Source organism: Musca domestica, unplaced genomic scaffold (genome assembly GCF_030504385.1).
Source record: "Musca domestica strain aabys unplaced genomic scaffold, Musca_domestica.polishedcontigs.V.1.1 37, whole genome shotgun sequence".
Taxonomy (NCBI): domain Eukaryota; kingdom Metazoa; phylum Arthropoda; class Insecta; order Diptera; family Muscidae; genus Musca; species Musca domestica.
The window spans coordinates 3,464,295-3,487,678 of NW_026712321.1; the positions used below are offsets into that span (position 1 = coordinate 3,464,295).

Below are 23,384 nucleotides of genomic sequence, written 5' to 3' on the forward strand. Positions count from 1 at the left end.
CTCCTTCTTACCCACACCCCCTCTCTCTCTCTCTTTCTCTCCCTCTCTTCAATTGTTTCCACCTCCTCATATTTAATATAATAATTTCCCCCATCATACATCAATTATTTAATTTTAATATATATTTTTTTCTTTTTTCTCAAAATCCCTTTATGCAGGTTCACCACAACCACGCGTTACCTGGTGGCGTGAAAATACACTGCTTGACGGCTCATCACATCCGCTGTCCGATCGACGGGTCGGCAATATCCTATCGCTGGGCAAATTGAAACGCAACAACCTGAATATGCAGCTAACATGCGTGGCGGCCAACAACAATATCACGGTGCCAATAACCAACACCGTGACACTCGACATGAACTGTAAGTGTGAAATTTTGAAAGCGTTTCAATTTGAACGAAAAAAGAAAAAAATTATTTGCTAAATAAATGCTACAAAGTGAATTTGCAATCGATTTTTGTGACACTTTGAAATGTGATAGGTGGGTGGGAATTGTATTGGGAATCGATAAATTTAAAAATGTTTCATAAAAATGGGAAACAGATAAAAAAATAAAGACAAATTTATTTAAAAATTAAAGAGAAAATTATTATTATTGTTATTATTATTATTATTATTATTATTATTATTATTATTATTATTATTATTATTATTATTATTATTATTATTATTATTATTATTATTATTATTAATATTGTTATTATAATTATAATTATTATAATTTATTGATTTATTTATTTATTTTTTTTATTTATTATTATTGTTTTTATTTATTTATTTATTTTATTTATTTTTTATTTGTTATTATTTTTTTTATTTGTTTATTTAAAAAAAAAATAAAATTAAAGAAAACTTATTTTTCGATGTTTAAAAAATTTTTAGAATATATTTTTATTTATTTATTTATTTAATTTCTAATTTTTAGTTATTTAATTCGACACTAATTTTAAATTATTTTAAATGTAAGTTAAACAAAATTTAGCTCTAGGTCTTTGTTTGTTTTACTTATTTGTTATTTCGTCCTACGACGGAAGACATCATCAGCAACAATGATATTAAAAAATATTTTTTTTGTTTTATTTCTTCTTCTTCCCAGTACGTCCTCTGGTTGTGAAGCTACAGGGAGAAAATCGCCCTCTGTCGGCGGGGAATTCCTATCAATTGAGTTGTGTTGTAACCGGATCGAGACCGGCGCCTACCATTACCTGGTGGAAGGGCAGTACACCGATGAAGAATACAAGGGAAATTGTAAGTGACACAAATATTAAATTTAATTACCTCATTATTTAATTATTTATTTTATGTTTTTTAATATTTTTTTCGAAAAAAAAATAACTCATTTCGCAAATAACTAATTTATTTTTCAAAACAATTTTATTTATATGGAAGTGTTGGGGGTATTATATAATTATCGTTCGGACCTCACGAAATGTTGCACGAGGTTGGGTTAGAATCACCATAGAAATCCATTGTTTTTGAAGATGTTTGCAAAACATTTGATGTTGAAATGGACCAAACCCTTTCCTGATTTAAGTGTCGCTCTACATATCAAATTACAGATCGATCGACACGGAATTTTTCGTTCCTTAATTCTCTGAATTTAGAAAGCCTAGCGCTTTGGAGGGCATCGAATAATGGATCACAATATTTGTGTGAACTTTTTTTGGCTATGGCTAGAATACAGGACCAAATCGGTTTCAAGACATTTGGAGTCGACCTAGGGGTGTCTAGCTGAATGATGTGCACGATCACTCTCGAAGGGAGTATCCGATTTGATCCAAACTTGGTACATCGTAATATTATTGCCAATCTTAGATAGAGTTCGTAGATGTGCAATATTGGTTCACTCGCTTTGATACCTCCCCCACAAAAGTTCAAGATTTTCACCAAAAATAATTGACCTCTTTGAGTAAGAAAAGTGCATCCAATTTTGTTCAAACTTTGCAAAGCCTAGAATTCCTATGAGTCCTAAAATGGACAATATCGGTCCACTCCATGAAGTACCTCCCCCACAAAGAACCAAAAATTGGAATGATTATAGCTCGTATAAAATGTGAACTAAGGGTCCGATTGTCCTCAAATTGCACACATCACAATATTCCTACAAACCCAAGGTCGGGTGTGAAGATGGAACATATAGGTCCACTCCAACAACAACATTTTGAATATCCATGAAACTCATTTAACGCGAAATTAACATCCAATTCCATTCAGACTTGTCACATTTCAAAATTTCCATAAAATCTAGATCTGTTATAAAGATGGCTGAAATCGAACCATTTCTTCAGCTACCAACCCGACATAGGATCAAAGTTTTGAATAATCAAAACGGTCATAAAATCCGAAATAAGCATCCGGTTCTCTTCAACTTACACACATCACAATATTTTTATTAACCCAAGGTCTGGTGTGAAATTGGTCTATATCGGTCCACTGCTTCTGGTACCTCCCCCACAAAGCGTAAAAATTGTGAATATTCATGAAGCTCCTAAAACAGGAAATTAACATCCGATTCCATTCCAAACTTGGTTCATCTCAATATTTCCACCAACACAAGATCATAGAGATTGGATCATTCCTTCTGGTAACACCCCCACAAAGGGTAAAAGTTTTGAGTAACTAAAACTATCATAAAATCCGAAATAAGAGAGGCATCTGATTATCTTCAAATTACACATATCACACAATTTTTTTAATTAACCCATGATCCGGTGTGAAGGTTGGATTTATAGGACTGCTTCTTCTGGTTCAAGGGGTCAACATTTTGAATATTCATGAAGCTCATAGAACGCGAAATTAACATCCGATTCCATTCCAGACTTGGTACTTCTTAATATTTCCATCAACACAAGATGTGTTACAAAGATGGTAGAGATCGGACCATTTTTTCTGGTACCTCCCACACATAGGGTTCAAGATTTTTGAAAAACAAAACGTCCAAGGAAAGAGAAATGAGCATCCATCTCTCTTCAAATTTCACACATGCAATAATTTTTGTTAATAAAATATTTGCTGTGAAGGTGATAAATAACTGCGAACCCCTTCTGGTAAATATTTTCAATACAATGATCTGTCATAACTTGCGAAAAAAAAGTCGGCGATTCTGTATCTAAATATTTATCTTAACCAGAAATCTGGAAATTATGATTTCGCATAAAATTTGATATACATGTTCGATTTCCAAATTTGCATATACCTATATTATTGTATGTATTAGATGAAGTATGAAAATGGAATACTTCGGTTCGCACATATCTGTTAACTCTTGCGTATTTCCACATTTTCCAAAAAAAAAATTTTTTTCTCAGTCTGTGGTCAGATACGAATTGGACAATATTGGCCAACTGCTTCGGAACCTTTTTAGCCACATTTTGTCTGAAAATCCGCACAAGGAGTTCTTTCTAGGTACTTTACGCTCTGGAAGAGAATTGTTTATATAGGTCCACGATATGTTATAGCCTCCATACAATTGTAAACCACCCCCCCCCCCCCCCCCCTTTATTCGGTATTTTGATGATTTTAACCACATTTTCCCATGGAATTGTCTGAAAATCCGCTGAAGCAGTTCTTTCTGGGTACTTTATCCCCTGAAAGAGAATTCTTTATATATGTCCACGATATCGCATAGCCCCCATACAACGGTACCCCCCCGATAATTGGTGCTGTAGGTTATGACAGAAAATTATCTATGCCGCCACATTATTCACGGATTTTTTCAAGTCTCGTATTTCAATATTGTAATGACTTATGACAAAAGTTGCCTATGCAGGTCCATGTCTGTGTATATATCCCAATATAACGGCTATATTCGGTGTTTTTAAGATTTTACCAGAATATTTGGTAATGCTAATGCTATATTTTTTTTTTTTTTTTTTTTTTTTTGAACATTTCCAAATACGTTCCACGTTCCAAATGGTGGAGGGCATTCAAAGTTCCTTATTTTTTCGTATCCCTTCGTTTGTCATTATAAATTAGTTATTTAATATTATTTTTAATTTTTATTTATTTTTCATTTCATTCATTATTATTTTCCGTATTCCTTAATTTTTTGTTATTATTTAATTACTATTTTTTATATGCCATTTATTATATATTTGTAATTATTAAAAATTTTAATTATTTTTATTATTATTACTCTATATATTATTTTTTATATTCTTTTTGATTTACTGTTTATTTTACTGATATGCAATCAATTAATTATTTTTGTCATTAATAAAATCTCATTTTATTAAAAAGCAAACCCATTTCCCATCCTTAAATATTTCCTCCGTTATCAAATACTGCGTTTTTTACTTTATTTTTTCCATCTCCTCCATCCTCCTACCCACAATTGATGGATGGTTCCGTTTGCCCAGATTGTTTATCCCAAACAACAGTCATCCATCCATTCATCCAGCCAGCCAACCAACAAACCAGGCAACCAACCATGCAGTTATTCATTCAAAAGTTAAATAAAGCCAATCTCAGCTGCTCTCCATTTTGCTTTGAGTTCTTTACGCCATTTCTTCTTCTTCTTTTTTTTATCATTTTTTTATCTTGTTTTTCTTCCGTGGCGTTCTTGTTTTTTTTGGTTTTCCTTCCGTATCAAAATTGTACTGTTTTTCTTTTGCGATTTTTTTTTCGCTACTGCATTCTCCAAAAACCATATTTATATTTAAGCGAAGATCCCACACAAAGACCACTTTCGCCTGCGGTCTTATGGTTTTTGTTGTTGTTGTTGTTTTTACCACTCACACTGTCACTCTAATTAATTTTGTGTATTTGTATCTGTGTCTGTGTGTGTGTTTTTCTGATTGTTTTCCGTTTTTTTTTTTCTACTTCTTTTTGAAACAGGCTAATCCCGATGGTAACATGACCACATCAATATTAACCTTTACACCCACAATTGATGACCGTGGCAAATATTTATCATGCCGGGCCGAGCAGAGCATGATACCCGAATCGGGCATGGAAGATGGCTGGAAATTGGATATTTATCGTAAGTATCGCTATTTTTTCTCTTTCTGTTTCGCCTTTAAGTAGCTGTAGTTTTTGGATTCTCTATTTGATTTCCGATTACTCGCACACAATTGATAGTTGCCATAGCTTGAGGTAATCGGGAGGAAATGAAAAATGTAAAGCCATTTAGCAATGCAGAAGAGAGAAAATAAAGTAGTGGAATAATAAATGTTCAGCTGATTAAGTTTTCTTACTTGGAGGGGTGAGGGGATGTGTTCGAAATTGGCTATTGGGATATTTAAATGAGAAGATAAGAAGTAGAACAAGAAATTGAAAAGATAAAAAGGAGGCATGAGAAATAATTGTAAGTAGTACATTACATTGTGACGTTACGTATACGCCAAGACGGCCCAAAGAAAATATTCATATGAGGCCCTTCAGGTATTACAAAAAAATGGTTTTTAAAGACTATTTTATTCAAGGATCAAACGCGGATTTTTAAGAAAAATTTTTTCAAGGATCAACAAACGTGGATTTTTAAAGAATATTTTTTTCAAGGACCAACAAACGTGGATTTTTAAAGAATATTTTTTCAAGGACCAACAAACATGGATTTTTAAAGAATATTTTTTCAAGGACCCACAAATGTGGATTCTTAAAGAATATTTTTGCAAGGATTAACAGAGGCGTGGAATTTTAAAGAATATTTTTTCAAGGATTAACAGAGGCGTGGAATTTTAAAGTATATTTTTTCAAGGATTCAAGGCGTGGAATTTTAAAGAATATTCTTTCAAGGATTAACAGAGGCGTGGAATTTTAAAGAATATTTTTTCAAGGATTAACAGAGGCGTGGAATTTTAAAGAATATTCTTTCAAGGATTAACAGAGGCGTGGAATTTTAAAGAATATTTTTTCAAGGATTAACAGAGGCGTGGAATTTTAAAGAATATTCTTTCAAGGATTAACAGAGGCGTGGATTTTTAAAAAATATTTTTTCAAGAATCAAACGTGGAATTATAAAAAATATTTTTTCAAGGATCAACAAACGTGGAATTATAAAAAATATTTTTTCAAGGATCAACAAACGTGGATTTTTAAAGAATATTTTTTCAAGGATCAACAAACGTGGATTTTTAAAGAATATTTTTTCAAGGACCAAAGGATCAACAAACGTGGAGTTTTAAATAATATTTTTTCAAGGATCAACAAAAGTGGATTTTTAAAAAAATATTTTTTCAAGGATCAACTAACGTGGATTTTTAAAGAATATTTTTTCAAGGATCAACAAACGTGGATTTTTAAAGAATATTTTTTCAAGGATCAACAAACGTGGATTTTTAAAGAATATTTTTTCAAGGATCAACAAACGTGGATTTTAAAGAATATTGTTTCAAGGATCAACAAACGTGGATTTTTAAAGAATATTTCTTCAAAGACCAACAAACGTGGATTTTTAAAGAATATTTTTTCGAGAATCAACAAACGTGGATTTTTAAAGAATATTTTTTCAAGGATCAACAAACGTGGATTTTTAAAGAATATTTTTTCAAGGATCAACAAACGTGGATTTTTAAAGAATATTTGTTCAAGGATCAACAAACGTGGATTTTTAAAGAATATTTTTTCAAGGATCAACAAACGTGGATTTTTAAAGAATATTTTTTCAAGGATCAACAAACGTGGATTTTTAAAAAATATTTTTTCAAGGATCAACAAACGTGGATTTTTAAAGAATATTTTTTCGAGGATCAACAAACGTGGATTTTTAAAGAATATTTTTTCAAGGATCAGAGGACCAACAAACGTGGATTTTTAAAGAATATTTTTTCAAGGACCAACAAACGTGGATTTTTAAAGAATATTTTTTCAAGGATCAACAAACGTGGATTATTAAAGAATATTTTTTTTAAGGATCAAACGTGGATTTATAAAAAATATTTTTTCAAGGATCAAACGTGGATTTTTAAAGAATATTTTTTCAAGGATCAACAAACGTGGATTTTTAAAGAATATTTTTTCAAGGATCAACAAACGTGGATTCTTAAAGAATATTTTTTCAAGGATCAACAAACGTGGATTTTTAAAGAATATTTTTTCAAGGATCAACAAACGTGGATTTTTAAAGAATATTTTTTCAAGGATCAAATGTGGATTTATAAAAAATATTTTTCAAGGATCAAACGTGGATTTATAAAAAATATTTTTTCAAGGATCAAACGTGGATTTTTAAAAAATATTTTTTCAAGGATCAACAAACGTGGATTTTTAAAGAATATTTTTTCAAGGATCAACAAACGTGGATTTTTAAAAAATATTTTTTCAAGGATCAACAAACGTGGATTTTTAAAAAATATTTTTTCAAGGATCAACAAACGTGGATTTTTAAAAAATATTTTTTCAAGGATCAACAATCCACTCTACGTGGATTTTTAAAGAATATTTTTTCAAGGATCAACAAACGTGGATTTTTAAAGAATATTTTTTCAAGGATCAACAAACGTGGATTTTTAAAGAATATTTTTTCAAGGATCAACAAACGTGGATTTTTAAAGAATATTTTTTCAAGGATCAACAAACGTGGATTTTTAAAGAATATTTTTTCAAGGATCAAACGTGGATTTATAGAAAATATTTTTTCAAGGACCATACGTGGATTTATAGAAAATTTTTTTTTCAGCTTCTCCTGTCCCCTTACTTGCAGCATTTTGGTATCAAATTTCAATGCCTGAACTAATACCCCGCACTAATTCTCATGTTACACAAATTCGCACATTTCCATATCTCACCAAAGAAATACAAAATTAATATTAATTAGTTCTCACATCCGCCATAAATATATCTGGTAATCTGATATTCAATTTATGTGACAGCCAGTATTTGTTTGACGGTTACATTTTCATACGAATTTCCCGTTTCAATTGCAGTTTGATACCTCTCCTCTCCTCCCCACTCTCTCCGTCCCCTGTCATTTATGTCTTTCATAAATTATGGATTAATTAAAACGAATTGTAATGTGATGTGTGTCAGTCTGCTGGGTGATGTGTGTGTAATTGTATGGGTGCCGGGGCAAGAAGAGGGTATGGAACGTTGGCGGACGTTGGATATGGGTTAAACAAACAAATCAATTAAATATGCCCTTTGCGCGATATGAAAATGAGATGAAAAAAAAGAAAAAAAATTAACGTTCAACTGTTGTGTCAGGGTAAAATAATGTGTGGGAGGATTTCGGGTTCTGTAAGGAAAGGGTGTAGCAGAAGGGAATGATAAATAACAAAAATATTTTTAAATAAATTCTACAAATTTCAAAAATTTATTTTTCAAAAAATCCTCGAATAATGGATTTCTTAAAAAATATTTTCTTTTACATTTAAAAAAAAATGAATTGAAAATATTTATTTTTTTTTTAAATAATAGATTTTGTTAAATTTTATGTAAAAATATTTTTAATTTTTATTTTATTTTTTTCTTATTTATTTATTTATTTATTTTTTTTTTTTAATAATAGATTTTGTTAAATTTTATGTAAAAATATTTTTAAATTTTATTTTAATTTTTTTTTTAAATTTTTTTATTTTTTTAAATCGGTTTTAGTTTCATATTATCACTTTCAACTGGGAAATTTTTTTTAAATCCCTTTGTAGTTACCCTTTGCCGCCATGTAACCATGAAATGACTCAATCCATCTCCATGTCAAACCCAGATATTTATTTATTGTCTATTTATCCTTTTGGCATTTCCGCTTATTTATGTATTTGTTTTCGTTCATTTTTTTTCCTACTCCTGCCACACTGACACACAGTGGATTATTTTCAATCCCAGTCTAATGCTCCAAATCCGGGTAGACGGAGGGTGGAGGTCGACACATAGACAATTAACTCAACTTAAAATTACGTATTATTCGCCAATTTTCCCACATTCATCCATCCACCCCCCTCCCTCGCAATGTAATTATTATCCTCATCATCGACATCATTTATCAGGAACACATACTGACATACAAGGGCTTAGGCAACATTTCACTTTCCGGTAATCGCAGCAACGGCAAGCACGAAGGAGGTGATATCTGACAATCCATTTGGCGCACATTTATTTCTACTTACATTTGCAATTAAATCACGCAAAGAAAAAGGATAAGGAAGAAAGTGTATGTGTGTGTGTGAAAAGGGTGCTGAAGAGGGACATTTGGCAATTCTAGGAATTTGAATGGCACAAAAAATTCAAGGATAGGGATTTTATCCTCGAAAAAAAATATTCTTAGGAATTTCTATATCTAGAAGTCCTTAAGAAATGGTCTTTAAAAGCTTACATCTGGTGGCCTAAAAGTCCTTGAGTTTTTCTTTTAAAAATATTTGAAAATTGCCTAAAAACTCCTGGTTTTCTAATTTAAAGGTTCTTGAAAATTTCTATTAAAAATTCCACATGCAGTTGCCTAAGGGTCCTATGAATAAGAAAATTCTATAAAAAATAAACTTTGCCAAATTAAGAATCCTTGAAAATTTCCTTAAAACATTCTGATTTGCATACTAAAAGGACTTTAAAAATTTCTTTTAAAAAATCCACATTTAGTAGCTTTAGAAACCTTAAAATAAAAAATCTATAAAATATCCAGGTTTGTTGAATAAAAGGTCCTTAAAAATATCCTTTAAAAAATTATTTTTCTCTGACTTGAATTTTCTTGAAATTTTTTTAAAAAATCCGATTTTTTTTAAAAAAAATGCACATTTAGTAGACTAAGGGTCCTTAAAATAAAAAATCTATTAATAATAAACGTTTGCTAAATTAAAGATCTTTGAAAATATTATTAAAAAATCCTGGTTTGCAGAGTTGAATTTGTTTAAACAACTTCTTTAAAAAAAAATCCACAAAGGTCCTTGAAATACAAAATTTTATAAAAAATCCACGTTTGCTTAATTAAAGGTCCTTGCAAATATCCTTAAAAATCCTTACATGCTTACATCAAGGTTCTTCGAAATTTCTTCTCAAAAATCCACCAGTAGCCTAGTGTCCTTGAAAAAAAAATCATTAAAAATACATGTTTGATATCACCTTGGTCCTTGAAAAGATACTTTAAAAAATCTGCGGTTGATGGACTGTTTGGTCCTTGAATAAATATTTTTAAGGTACTGAAATAGAATGTAACTTAAAATTCTCTGAAAAAATCTTCTCAGAAAATCCGCACAAAGCCCTTGTACACAGATTCGTAGCAAATAAGCGTCTAAGTTTTCATACATATTCCACTTGTGGTCCTACATAATATTCCAGGACATCCACGTTAAATCTTTGATAACTTCTAAAAAATCCAAGCTTGGTCCCCAGAAAAATTCTTTAAAAAATCCACGTTGGATCCTTGAAAACTTTTTTGGTCCTTTACAAAATATTAAAAAAAAATCCACATTAAGTCCTGGAACATACATGCTAGAATCCTGAATAAATTTCTACTTCATGCCCAAAAAAAAAAAAAAAAAAAAAATAATGTAAAAAATATTTAGTCCTTAAAAAAATATCCTTAAAATCTATGGTCCCTAAAAATATTCCTAAAATCAATCAAAGAATATTCTTCAAAGTCTATTTTTATCCTTGGTCCTTTAAAAAATATTCTTTATAATTCCACGTTTTATCCTTGGTCCTTATAAAAAACATCCTTAAAATCTATGGTCCTTAAGAATATTCCCAAAATAAGTCAAATAATATTCTTTGAAATTCCTCGTTTTATACTTAGTCCTTGAAAAAATATTCTTAAAATATATGGTCCTTAAAAATATTCCCAAAATAATACAAAAAAAATTTTAAAATTCCACATATTATACTTGGTCCTTGAAAAAATATCCTTAAATTCTATGGTCTTTAAAAATATTCCCAAAATAATACAAATAATATTCTTCAAAATCCACTTTTGTCTTTGAAAAAATATTCTTTAAAAATCCACGTTAGTTGATCATTTGATCGTCGGAAATATATTCTTTAAAAATCCACGTTTGTTGGTCCTTTGATCCTTGGAAATATATTCTTTAAAAATCCACGTTTTTTGATCCGTGAAAAAATATATTTTAAAAATCCAAATTTTTGTCCTTTGACCTTTAAAAAAATATTCTTTAAAAATCCACGCTTGTTGGTCCTTTGATCCTTGAAAAAATATTCTTTAAAAATCCACGTTTGTTGATCCTTGAAAAAAATATTCTTTAAAAATCCACGTTTGATTGGTCCTTGAAAATAATATTCTTTAAAAATCCTTGAAAAAAAATATTTATTAAAAATCCACGTTTGATTGGTCCTTGAAAAAAATATTCTTTAAAAATCTTTGAAAGAAATATTCTTTAAAAATCCACGTTTGATCCTTGAAAAAATAATCTTTAAAAATCCCTAGTTGATCCTTCACAAAATATTCTTTAAAAATCCACGTTTGATTGGTCTTTGAAAAAATATTTTTTAAAATCCACGTTTGTCCTTGGTCCTTAAAAAAATATTTTTTAAAAATCCACGTTTTTTGGTAATTGAAAAATATTCTTTAAAAATCCACGTTTGTTGATCCTTGAAAAAATATTCCTTAAAAATCCACGTTTGATTACTCCTTGAAAAAATTTTCCTTAAAAATCCACGTTTGAGTACTCCTTGAAAAAATATTCCTTAAAAATTCACGTTTGTTAGTCCTTGAAATATATTCCTTAAAAATCCACGTTTGTTAGTCCTTGAAAAATATTCTTTAAAAATCCACGTTTGTTGGTCCTTGAAAAAATGTTCTTTAAAAAACCCGCGTTTTCTGGTCCTTGAAAAAATATTCTTTAAAAATCCACGTTTGTTGGTCCTTGAAAAAATATTCTTTAAAAATCCACGTTTGTTGGTCCTTGAAAAAATGTTCTTTAAAAAACCCGCGTTTTCTGGTCCTTGAAAAAATATTCTTTAAAAATCCACGTTTGTTGGTCCTTGAAAAAATATTCTTTAAAAATCCACGTTCGTTGGTCCTTGAAAAAATGTTCTTTAAAAATCCGCGTTTTCTGGTCCTTGAAAAAATATTCTTTAAAAATCCACGTTTGATTGATCCTTGAAAAAATATTCTTTAAAAATCTACGTTTGACTAGTCCTTAAAAAATTATTCTTTAAATATCCACGTTTGATTAGTCCTTGAAAATTTTTCTTTAAAATCCACGTTTGTTGATCCTTGAAAAAATATTCTTTAAAAATCCACGTATGATCCTTAAAAAATATTCTCTAAAAATCCAGGATTGTCCCTGGTCCTTGCAAAAAATATTCCTTAAAAGTCCACGATACTCGATTCAAGGTCTTTGAAAAAATGTTTTTTTTTTTCATAATACCGGTTTGGTCGATTAAAGTCCTTGATTTTTTTAAATCCTTGAAAATTATTTTTCTAACATAAATTATTTTAAAAACTCGTTTCTTTAATTAAGCCAATAAGGTTTTCTGATCTCTTCTATTCCCTCTCCCCAAGACCCTACCTGGTATTGATATCCTCTCGTCATCATCTTCAACCGATTACAATGAATCTGCAGGATTTTCCCAAAAACAGCAGCAGCAGAACAAAACACAAAAAACGCTTACAATGTTAAGCATGTTGTAGAGCTTTCGCGTGTAACGGCTTTTGTACTGTTTTTTTGCCGTTCATCTACATTTAGCTCAATCTCATTTTCCGACATGTGCAGACAAGTATTTGGCATTTATCTTCATTTTTTCCCCGAATCATCTCCTCCCCCCTCCCAACGGCAGCCTTACTATCTATGCTATGCCGTAACTTTGCTCATTATTAAATCTTTACCTTGAAATATTTGTTTTGTGCCATGAGGTGTTTTTCCGGCTCAGCACCCTCCCCCCTCCCTCGCGCTCTCACAGTGTGACTCTCACTCTCCTTGATGTCCTTGGATCCTGTCGAAAAATTCTTTGTTTTATTTATTAAGTGCCTTGTCAATGTTTGCTATTTTAATATCTCCACAAAGGCAGGCATGAGTGAAGTGCACGATGCGGGAGGAGCAAGATATCAGCGTCCTTTGTTACGGCATCCTTGGTCCTTGATCCCTGAGCCGTGTGTCTGTTGTTGATTGGCTTTGCACAATATGGCAAAGAGCATAAATTGTTAATATGTGTAGCATATGTGGGACAATAGACGTATGCATCGACATCCTACCTTACCCCAACCTCTATCCACCTTCAACTTCCATGGCATACATAATTTATTGTGTTTATTTTTTTCCGGTGCTTCGTATTCTTCTTTGGTGAAAGTAATGTTCTAATTAGATAGGTTGTTTTAATTCCAAACATATATATCTTAAGGATGTTTTTTTCGTCATGCCCTTAGACTTTTGATGTGGGAGGAGAAGGAATGGCAAAGAAATACGAGAATATTAAAAAGATATTTGCAAAATAAAAGGAGCAGGTGGGGCGTATACGTTGTGACGTTATTCATACGCATGGATGGCCAGTGAATAAATAAGAGCTTACATTTAGAATTTTTTCTCCGAAAGTTCTGCTCAAAAGGAGACCTGGAACAGCTATCTTTTGAATGGGCAATGTTTCAGAATTCTCCATTCTATGGCAAAAATCGATGATAGTTGGATGTTAAAAATATATAAAAAATATTTTCTAAAATTGTTTGTGTTTTCTTGGAAATTTTTTTTAATCCATGATTGATGTTTTCTTTGAAAAAGATATTTTTTTTAAATGTTTACTTTGAAAAATATTTTTTTAAAAATGTTTTCTATGGAAATTATTTTTTTAAAAAATGAATTCTTTGAAAAATATTTATTTTTTAAATCCACGTTTGTGTTTTCTTTGCAAAATATCTTTGTAAAAAATCCACGTTTGTGTTTCCTTTGAATTTTTTTTTTTAAATATTTACGTTTGCGTTTTCTTGGAAATTTTTTTTTAAAAATCCAAGTTTTTGTTTTCTTTGAAAAATATTTTTTTAAAAAATCCACGTTTGTGTTTTCTTTGGAAAATATTTTTTTAAAAAAATCCACGTTTGTGTTATCTTTGAAAAATATTTTTTTTAATATTCACGTTTGTGTTTTCATTGAAAAATATTTTTTTTTAAAAAATCCACGTTTGTATTTTCTTTGAAAAGTATATATTTTTTTAAATATTTACGTTTGTGTTTTCTTTGAATTATATTTTTTAAAAAATCCAAGTTTGTGTTTTCTTTGAAAAATATTTTTTTAAAAAATCCACGTTTGTGTTTTCTTGGAAAAATATTTTTTAAAAAATCCACGTTTGTGTTTTCTTTGAAAAAATATTTTTTTTTTAAAAATCCACGTTTGTGTTTTCTTTGAAAAATATTTTTTTAAAAAGTCCACGTTTGTGTTTTCTTTGAAAAATATTTTTTTAAAAAAATCCACGTTTGTGTTTCCTTTGAATTTTTTTTTTTAAATATTTACGTTTGCGTTTTCTTGGAAATTTTTTTTTTTAAATCCACGTTTTTGTTTTCTTTGAAAAATATTTTTTTAAAAAATCCACGTTTGTGTTTTCTTTGGAAAATATTTTTTTAAAAAAATCCACGTTTGTGTTATCTTTGAAAAATATTTTTTTTTAATATTCACGTTTGTGTTTTCTTTGAAAAATATTTTTTGAAAAATCCACGTTTGTGTTTTCTTTGAAAAACATTTTTTTAAAAAATCCACGTTTGTGTTTTCTTTGAAAAATATTTTTTTAAAAAATCCACTTTTGTGTTTTCTTTGAAAAAAATATTTTTTTTTAAAAAATCCACGTTTGTGTTTCCTTTGAAAAATATATTTTTTTAAATATCCAGGTTTGTGTTTTCTTTGAAAAATATTTTTTTAAAAAATCCGGGTTTGTGTTTTCTTTGAAAAAATATTTTTTTAAAATATTCTTGTGTGTGTTTTCTTTGAAAAATATTTTTTTTTAAATCCACATTTGTATTTTCTTTGAAAAATATATTTTTAAAAAATCAACGTTTGTGTTTTCTTCTAAAAAAATTTTTTAAAAAAATCCACGTTTGTGTTTTCTTTGAAAAATATTTTTTTTGAAATATTCACGTTTGTGTTTTCTTTGAAAAATATTTTTTTAAAAAATCCACGTTTGTGTTTTCTTTGGAAAATATTTTTTTTTCCAGAATCCCTGTTTGTGTTTTCATTGAAAATTTTTTTTTAATATTCACGTTTGTGTTTTCATTGAAAAATATATTTTTTTTAAAAATCCACGTTTGTGTTTTCTTTGAAAAATATATTTTTTTTTTTAAATCCACGTTTGTGTTTTCTGTGAAAAATATTTTTAAAAAAAAAATTAACGTTTGTGTTTTCTTGGAATAATATATCTTTTTTAAAAATCCACGTTTGTGTTTTCTTTGAAAAAATATTATTTCAAAAAATCCACGTTTGTGTTTTCTTTGAAAAATATTTTTTTTAAAAATCCACATTTGTGTTTTCTTTAAAAATATTTTTTTTTTTTAAATCTACGTTTGTGTTTTCTTTGAAAAATATTTTTTTAAAAAATCCACGTTTGTGTTTTCTTTAAAAAATATGGTTTTAAAAAATCCACGTTTGTGTTTTCTTTGAAAAATATTTTTTTTAAAATCTACGTTTGTATTTTCTTTGAAAATTTTTTTTTAAAAAATCCACGTTTGTGTTTTCTTTGAAAATTTTTTTTTAAAAAATCCACGTTTGTGTTTTCTTTGAAAAATATTTTTTTAAAAAATCCACGTTTGTGTTTTCTTTGAAAAATATATTTTTTTTTAAAAAATCCACGTTTGCGTTTTCTTTGAAAAATATTTTTGTTAAATATTCACGTTTGTGTTTTCTTTAAAAAATCCACGTCTGTGCTTCTTTAAAAAATACTTTTTAAAAAAATCCACATTTGTGTTTTATTTGAAAAATATTGTTTTTTTAAATATTCACGTTTGTGTTTTCTATGAAAAATATTTTTTTAAATATTCACGTTTGTGTTTTCTTTGAAAAATATTTTTTTAAAAAATCCACGTTTAAATTTTCATTGAAAAATATTTTTTTTTAAATATTCACGTTTGTGTTTTCTGTGAAAAATATTTTTAAAAAAAAAATTAACGTTTGTGTTTTCTTGGAATAATATATCTTTTTTAAAAATCCACGTTTGTGTTTTCTTTGAAAAAATATTATTTCAAAAAATCCACGTTTGTGTTTTCTTTGAAAAATATTTTTTTTAAATATTCACTTTTGTGTTTTTTTGGAAAAAATATTTTTTTAAAAAAATCCACGTTTAAATTTTCATTGAAAAATATTTTTTTTTAAATATTCACGTTTGTGTTTTCTTTGAAAAAAAAAATTTTTTAAATATCCACGTTTGTGTTTTCTTTGAAAAATATTTTTTTAAAAAATCCACGTTTGTGTTTTTATTGAAAATATATTTTTTTAAATATTCACGTTTGTGTTTTCTTTGAAAAAATATATTTTTAAAAATCCACGTTTGTGTTGTCCTTGAAAAAAATTTTCTTTTTTTAAATCCGTTTTTTTGGTCTTTTGGAAAAAGTTTTTTTTTTTTTTGTAATCCAATTTTGTGTTTTCTTGGAAAAAATATTTTTAAAAGAAATATTGTTTAAAAAAAAAACATTTTAAAGTTTTCTTTCAAAAATATTTTTTTTTCAAAAATCCACTTTTGTTTTTCTTAAAAAAATATATTTTTTATAAAAAATGCACGTTTGTGTTTTTTTTTTTTTTTTTTTTTTTTTTTTTGGAAAATATATATTTTTTTTGAATCACTGCTTGTGGTCTCTTTGAAAATAATTCTTAAAAAATAAAAATATTTTTTTTACTACTTTAGTGTTTTCTTTGAAAAATATTTTTTTTAAATCCACTTTCAAATTATTTAAAATCATTGCCTGAAGTTTTAAGCTTATTATCCTTGTTATGTTGTTGTTGTTTTTTTTTTTTTTTTTTTTTTTTTTGTATTGTTTTTCCTTTTATCCGTCCACTTTAAATTCTTCCTAAATTACTTTCGCCGATAAGTTTCACTCAATTACCTGCCACTTTGAAAGTATTTACCTTTCGTTCTTCAACAGAAATTAGACTTGCAAATTGTTGCCTTCGCAGAAAAAAAAAAACTTTCATTCTTCTCATTGTCAAAAATTATAAAAACCTTTTGTTGTTGTTTTTCTTTTTTCACTTTTCAAGAGTATCCTGCAAGTTGGGATGATATATCCTTTATCAATTCTTTGGGACTACCTTTGGGTTTTTCATAAAGCTTAACAAAGTTTGTTTTTCTTGGGCAAACCATTGAAAAACGAAATGCTAAATAAATAAAGTGGCAGTGGGGGTGGGGCGAGTGGGTGAAGGGGGGTAATGCATCAGGGGCAAAAAGGAACTCCACTTCATCGTTACACTAAATAAATAAAACATCAAAGTGTAAATTATGATAAGTGGCTACTGGCATGCTGTTGCTTACTTTGCTTTTTTTTTTTTTTTTGTTTTTCAGGGAAGGGAAAAGAAAATAAGGGAAGGAGGAGGAAGGGAGTTCACTCTTTTGTTAAACGTTTATAAAGTTTTTTTTTTTCTGAAAAAAAAAAATGTTGAATTTTTTTGGAGGGAGTTAAGGGTAAAATTCTTTAGAAAAGTTTGGGGTAAAGCAATGCCACGTTGGCTTTCTAATGAGTAAGGCATTTGTTGCGTTTGATGTTTTGAAAAAAACTTTGAAACTCTTCCCTAAAATGGCCATCCACGGGTCTGATTGATTAGGGTCAAAATCATTTAATTATAAATTCTTATTTTTGTAATGGATTAAGATTTGAAAGGCCGATAATGACATAAAGTCGTCATTGAAAGACAGTTTTCCAAAAAAAAAAAAAAAAAAAAAAAAAAAAAAAAAAAAATCAAATTTTAAAGATTCAGAAGAAAAAGAATATTTTTTTTTAAATTTTCTTAATTTTAAGGACCTCTTTCTGAAGTTTCTGCTAATTTCGAATAAAAAATATTTCTTTTTCTTTCAATAAATAATATTTCTATTCTCTGTTTCAGATATCCCCGTAGTCAGCCTGGAACTGGGCACAAACTCCATGAACTCAACGCTGCGAGAGGGTATTGATGTCTTCTTTGAATGCAACATCAAATCGAATCCATGGGTCAACAAAGTCAGTTGGCGGCATAATGTAAGTTAATTTAAGAGGGAGGAAAGAGAAATCCCTTAAAAAACAACATTTGTAGACTTGAGGGTCCTTCAAAAACATTTTTTTAAGAAATCCTTTAAAAATCCAGGTTTATAGCCTTGAAGATCCTTCAGAAATAATTCTTAAAAAATCCTTTGAAAATCCCAACTTATAGAGTTGGTGGTTCTTCAGCAAAAATACTTTAAAAATCCAGGTTTATAGCCTTGTAGGACCTTTAAAAATATTTTTTAAGAAATCCTTAAAAATCCAGGTTTATAGCCTTGAATGTCCATCAAAAATATTTGTTAAGAAATCCCTTAAAAATCCAGCTTTATAGCCTTGAAAGTCCTTTAAAAATATTTGCTGAGAAATCTTTAAAAAATCCAGGTTTATAGCCTTAAAGGTCCTTCTAAAATATTTGCTGAGAAATTCTTTAAAAACCCAAGTTTGTTGCCATAGAATTCCTTGTAAAAAAATATTTAAAAAATCCACGTTTATGGTACTGATGGTCCTTCAGAAAAATAATTTAAAAAATCCACGTTTATGGCACTGATGGTCCTTCAGGAAAATTATTTAAAAACTCCACGTCTATAGCGTTGAAGGTCTTCAAAAAACTCTTAAAAAAATCCACATTTCTAGCCTAGATGGCCCTTCAGAAAAAAATTTTAAAATGCCATGTATTTAGCTTTGATGGTCCTCGAAAAAAACTCCTTTTTCCACGTGATGGCTCTGATTGTCCTTCAGAAAAATTCTTTAAAAAATCCACGTTTAAAGCCTTGAATGTCCTTCAGAAAAATTCTTTAAAAAATTCACGTTTAAAGCCTTGAATGTCCTTCAGAAAAATAATTTTAAAAAATCCACGTTTAAAGCCTAGAATGTCCTTCAGAAAAATTCTTGAAAAAATCCACGTTTATAGCCTTGAATGTCCTTCAGGAAAATTCCTTAAAAACCTACGTTAATAGCCTTGAATGTTCTTTAGAAAAATTCTTTAAAAAATCCACGTTTATAGCCTTGAATGTCCTTCAGGAAAATTCCTTAAAAACCTACGTTAATAGCCTTGAATGTTCTTTAGAAAAATTCTTTAAAAAATCCACGTTTATAGCCTTGAATGTCCTTCAGGAAAATTCCTTAAAAACCTACGTTAATAGCCTTGAATGTTCTTTAGAAAAATTCTTTAAAAAATCCGCGTTTATAGCCTTGAATGTCCTTCAGGAAAATTCCTTAAAAACCTACGTTAATAGCCTTGAATGTTCTTTAGAAAAATTCTTTAAAAAATCCACGTTTATAGCCTTGAATATCCTTCAGAAAAAATCTTTAAAAAAATCCACGTTTATAGCCTTGAATATCCTTCAGAAAAATTCTTTAAAAAATCCGCGTTTATAGCCTTGAATGTCCTTCAGAAAAATTCTATAAAAAATCCACGTTAATAGCCTTGAATGTCCTTCAGAAAAATTCTTTAAAAAATCCACATTTATAGCCTTGAATATCCTTCAGAAAAATTCTTTAAAAAATCCACGTTTATAGCCTTGAATGTCCTTCAGAAAAATTATTTAAAAAATCCACGTTTATGGCACTGATGATCCTTCAGAAAAATTATTTAAAAAATCCACGTTTATAGCCTTGAATGTCCTTTAGAAAAATTCGTTAAAAAATCCAGGTATATAGCTTTGAATGTCCTTCAGAAAAAATCTATAAAAAATTCAGGTTTACACCCTTACCGGTCTTTCAGAAAAATTCTGTAACAAATCCACGTTTATGGCTTTGATGTCCTTACAGAAAAATTCTTTAAAAAAATCCACGTTTATAGCCTTGATGGACCTTCAGAAAAATTCTTTAAACAATTCACGTTTATAGCCTTGATGGTCCTTCAGAAAAATCCTTAAAAAAATTCACGTTTATAGCCATAGAAGCCCTTGTAAAAAAATATTTAAAAAATCCACGTTTATAGCCTTGAATGTCCTTCAGGAAAATTCCTTAAAAACCTACGTTAATAGCCTTGAATGTTCTTTAGAAAAATTCTTTAAAAAAACCACGTTTATATCCTTGAATATCCTTCAGAAAAAATCTTTAAAAAAAATCCACGTTTATAGCCTTGAATATCCTTCAGAAAAATTCTTTAAAAAATCCACGTTTATAGCCTTGAATGTCCTTCAGAAAAATTCTATAAAAAATCCACGTTAATAGCCTTGAATGTCCTTCAGAAAAATTCTTTAAAAAATCCACGTTTATAGCCTTCATGGTCCTTCAGAAAATTCTTTAAAAAATCCACGTTTATAGCCTTGAATGTCCTTCAGGAAAATTCTTTCAAAAATACATGTTTATAGCCTTGATGGTCTTTCAGATAAATTCTTTAAAAAATCCACGTTTATAGCCTTGATGGTCTTTCAGATAAATTCTTTAAAAATCCACGTTTTTAAAAAGCCACGTTGGTAGCCTTAGAAGTCCTTGTAAAAAAAATTTAAAAATTGGAGGTCCCTTAGAAAAATTCTTTAAAAATTCATCATTTGTAGTCTCAATGGTCCTTCAGAAAAATTCTTTAAAAATTCATCATTTGTAGCCTTAATGATCCTTCAGAAAAATTCTTTAAAAAATCCACGTTTGTAGGCTCGATTATTCTTCAGAAAAATTTTTTAAAAATTCTACGTTTATGACATTGATGTTCCTTCAGAAAAAATCTTAAAAAATCCACTTTCAAAGACCTGATAGTACCCGAAAATAATCTCTTGATGATCCTTATAAAAAATTCTCTTCCATAGCTTCCTATCTCTTCCGTCTACATCCATATTTCAACTCATCACAGATTTCCTTCCAATTTTTATTCTCATGGCATCCTTAATAACGCAAATTTTTGTAATTTGCTCTGCCACCCTTTCACACACCACACACACATGCACTCATACTTGTCAAAATATCCATCAAAATCTCTTTCATATGTCAAAATTATGGCTAATGGCCATAATGTGTTTTTGCAGAGTAACGAAAAAATTGGAAAAATGATTTTCGGTTGTTTTTTTTTTTTTGTTCTCATGAAAAATATTCATTTTAATAACCGCCAAGGGCATTACGCAGCGTTGTAAAGAAAATGTTCTTTTTTTCATAACTGATATCACATGCATCAAACGCTTATGAAAAAGGGGAAGAAATTTCGAAAAAAAAACGTGATGATAACATAAATCAATTTCAATTTAAGCCATACGTTGTTGATTCAATGGGACATGGGGGCGTATGACTACTGACACCAAGTATACGCTAGCATACCAAAGAGAAGAAGGGTAAAGGAAAATATTCGTTGAAAAAATCCACGTTTGGTGGCCAAAAGGTCGTTGAAAAAATATTCTTCGAAGCAGAATTTTGTGACATAAAGTTGCTTGAAAAAATTTTCTTCAAAAAATTCACGGTTATTGGCTGGCCTAAGAATTTTTCAAAAAAATTTTTTAAAACATCCACTACAGAAAAGGAAATGTTTTTTGGAAAAAGGCGACGAAAATGCGGAAAACATGTTGATAACATAAATCAATTTCAATTAAAGCCATGGGGCGTGGGACATGGGGTGGTATGAGTGGTAAGAGTGAACAAAAATGTGCGTTGGAAAAATACACCTTCGGTGGCTTAAAGGTCATTGGAAAAATATTCTTAAAAACCAACAATGACTGTTGGTCAAAGAGTCGTTGAAAATTTTTTTCCAAAATCTACCTTTTCTAACCCAAGTATCTTTGAAAAAATAAAAAGCATCCTTAAAAAAAAATAAATTTGGTGTCCTTTTCCGAGTCCCTAAAACTAATTAAAAAAAAATCCAATGGGACAAGGGGGCGTATGTGTACTGACACCAAGTATACGCTAGCATTTCCAAGAGCAGAAGAGTTAATAAAAATATGCGTTGGAAAAATCCAACTTCGGTGACTTAAAGGTCATAGGAAAATTTTTTTTAAAAATACAAAATTGGGAACCTAAGGGTCATTGAAAAAAAAATCATGGCTGTTGGCCGAAGAGTCCTTGAGAAATTGTTTCCAAAATATACCTTTTCCAGCCCAAGAATCTTTGAAAAAATAAACAGCATCCTTAAAAAAAACTAATTTGGTTTCCTTTTGAGTGTCCTTAAAACTAATTTCGAAAATAAAATATACAATGGTATATGGGGGCGTATGAGTATTGACACCAAGTATACGCCAGTATTCCCAAGAGAAGAAGAGTTAAAAAATATGCGTTGGAAAATTCCCCCCTTCGGTGGCTTAAAGGTGATTGAAAAAAATATTTTTAAAAATCGAAAATTTGGAACCAAAAGGTCCTTGAAAAAAATCACGGTTGTTGGCCGAAGAGTCCCTGAGAAAAATTTTCCAAAATAAAGTTTATAGCCTCTTTCTTTAATAAATCCACGTTTATAGCCCTGATTATCCTTGCAAAAAATTCTTTAAAAAAATCCACCTTTATAGCCCTGATTATCCTTGCAAAAAATTCTTCAAAAAAAACCCACGTTTATGGCACTGATGATCCTTGCAAAAAATTCTTCAAAAAAAATCCACGTTTATGGCACTGATGATCCTTCAGAAAAATTATTTAAAAAATCCACGTTTATGGCACTGATGATCCTTCAGAAAAATTATTTAAAAAATCCACGTTTATGGCACTGATGATCCTTCAGAAAAATTATTTAAAAAATCCACGTTTATGGCACTGATGATCCTTCAGAAAAATTATTTAAAAAATCCACGTTTATGGCACTGATGATCCTTCAGAAAAATTATTTAAAAAATCCACGTTTATGGCACTGATGATCCTTCAGAAAAATTATTTAAAAAATCCACGTTTATGGCACTGATGATCCTTCAGAAAAATTATTTAAAAAATCCACGTTTATGGCACTGATGATCCTTCAGAAAAATTATTTAAAAAATCCACGTTTATGGCACTGATGATCCTTCAGAAAAATTATTTAAAAAATCCACGTTTATGGCACTGATGATCCTTCAGAAAAATTATTTAAAAAATCCACGTTTATGGCACTGATGATCCTTCAGAAAAATTATTTAAAAAATCCACGTTTATGGCACTGATGATCCTTCAGAAAAATTATTTAAAAAATCCACGTTTATGGCACTGATGATCCTTCAGAAAACATATATTTTTTAAAAAATCACGTTTGTTAGTCTTTTGAAAAATATTTAAAAAAAATTCGTTTTATTGATCCATGATAAAAATATCCTTTTTTATTAATTTGTTTTGAAAATAACATTGAAGGAAATTCACATTCAATTCATTATTCTTTAAAAAATTTATTCAGAAACTGTTAGAAACTGCTCGTTTTATCCATTTCCTAGAAAGATTGATTACATGTCTGTTTTGACTTTGTATGTGTGTATCCTTTCAATCTCCC

General features: G+C 29.1%; 1 protein-coding gene across 4 annotated transcripts in view; it reads left to right on the forward strand.

Moving 5' to 3' along the window:
• Positions 1–23,384, forward strand: part of LOC101891049 (hemicentin-1) — a 364,516-nt gene that overhangs the window by 297,153 nt on the left and 43,979 nt on the right. For all 4 annotated transcript variants that reach the window (XM_020035593.2, XM_020035595.2, XM_020035594.2 and 1 more), the window contains 4 exons: positions 159–362; positions 1,097–1,248; positions 4,837–4,981; positions 17,886–18,016. In XM_020035593.2, the coding sequence (XP_019891152.1) occupies positions 159–362; positions 1,097–1,248; positions 4,837–4,981; positions 17,886–18,016 (632 nt within the window). The remainder of the gene's footprint in view (positions 1–158; positions 363–1,096; positions 1,249–4,836; positions 4,982–17,885; positions 18,017–23,384) is intronic.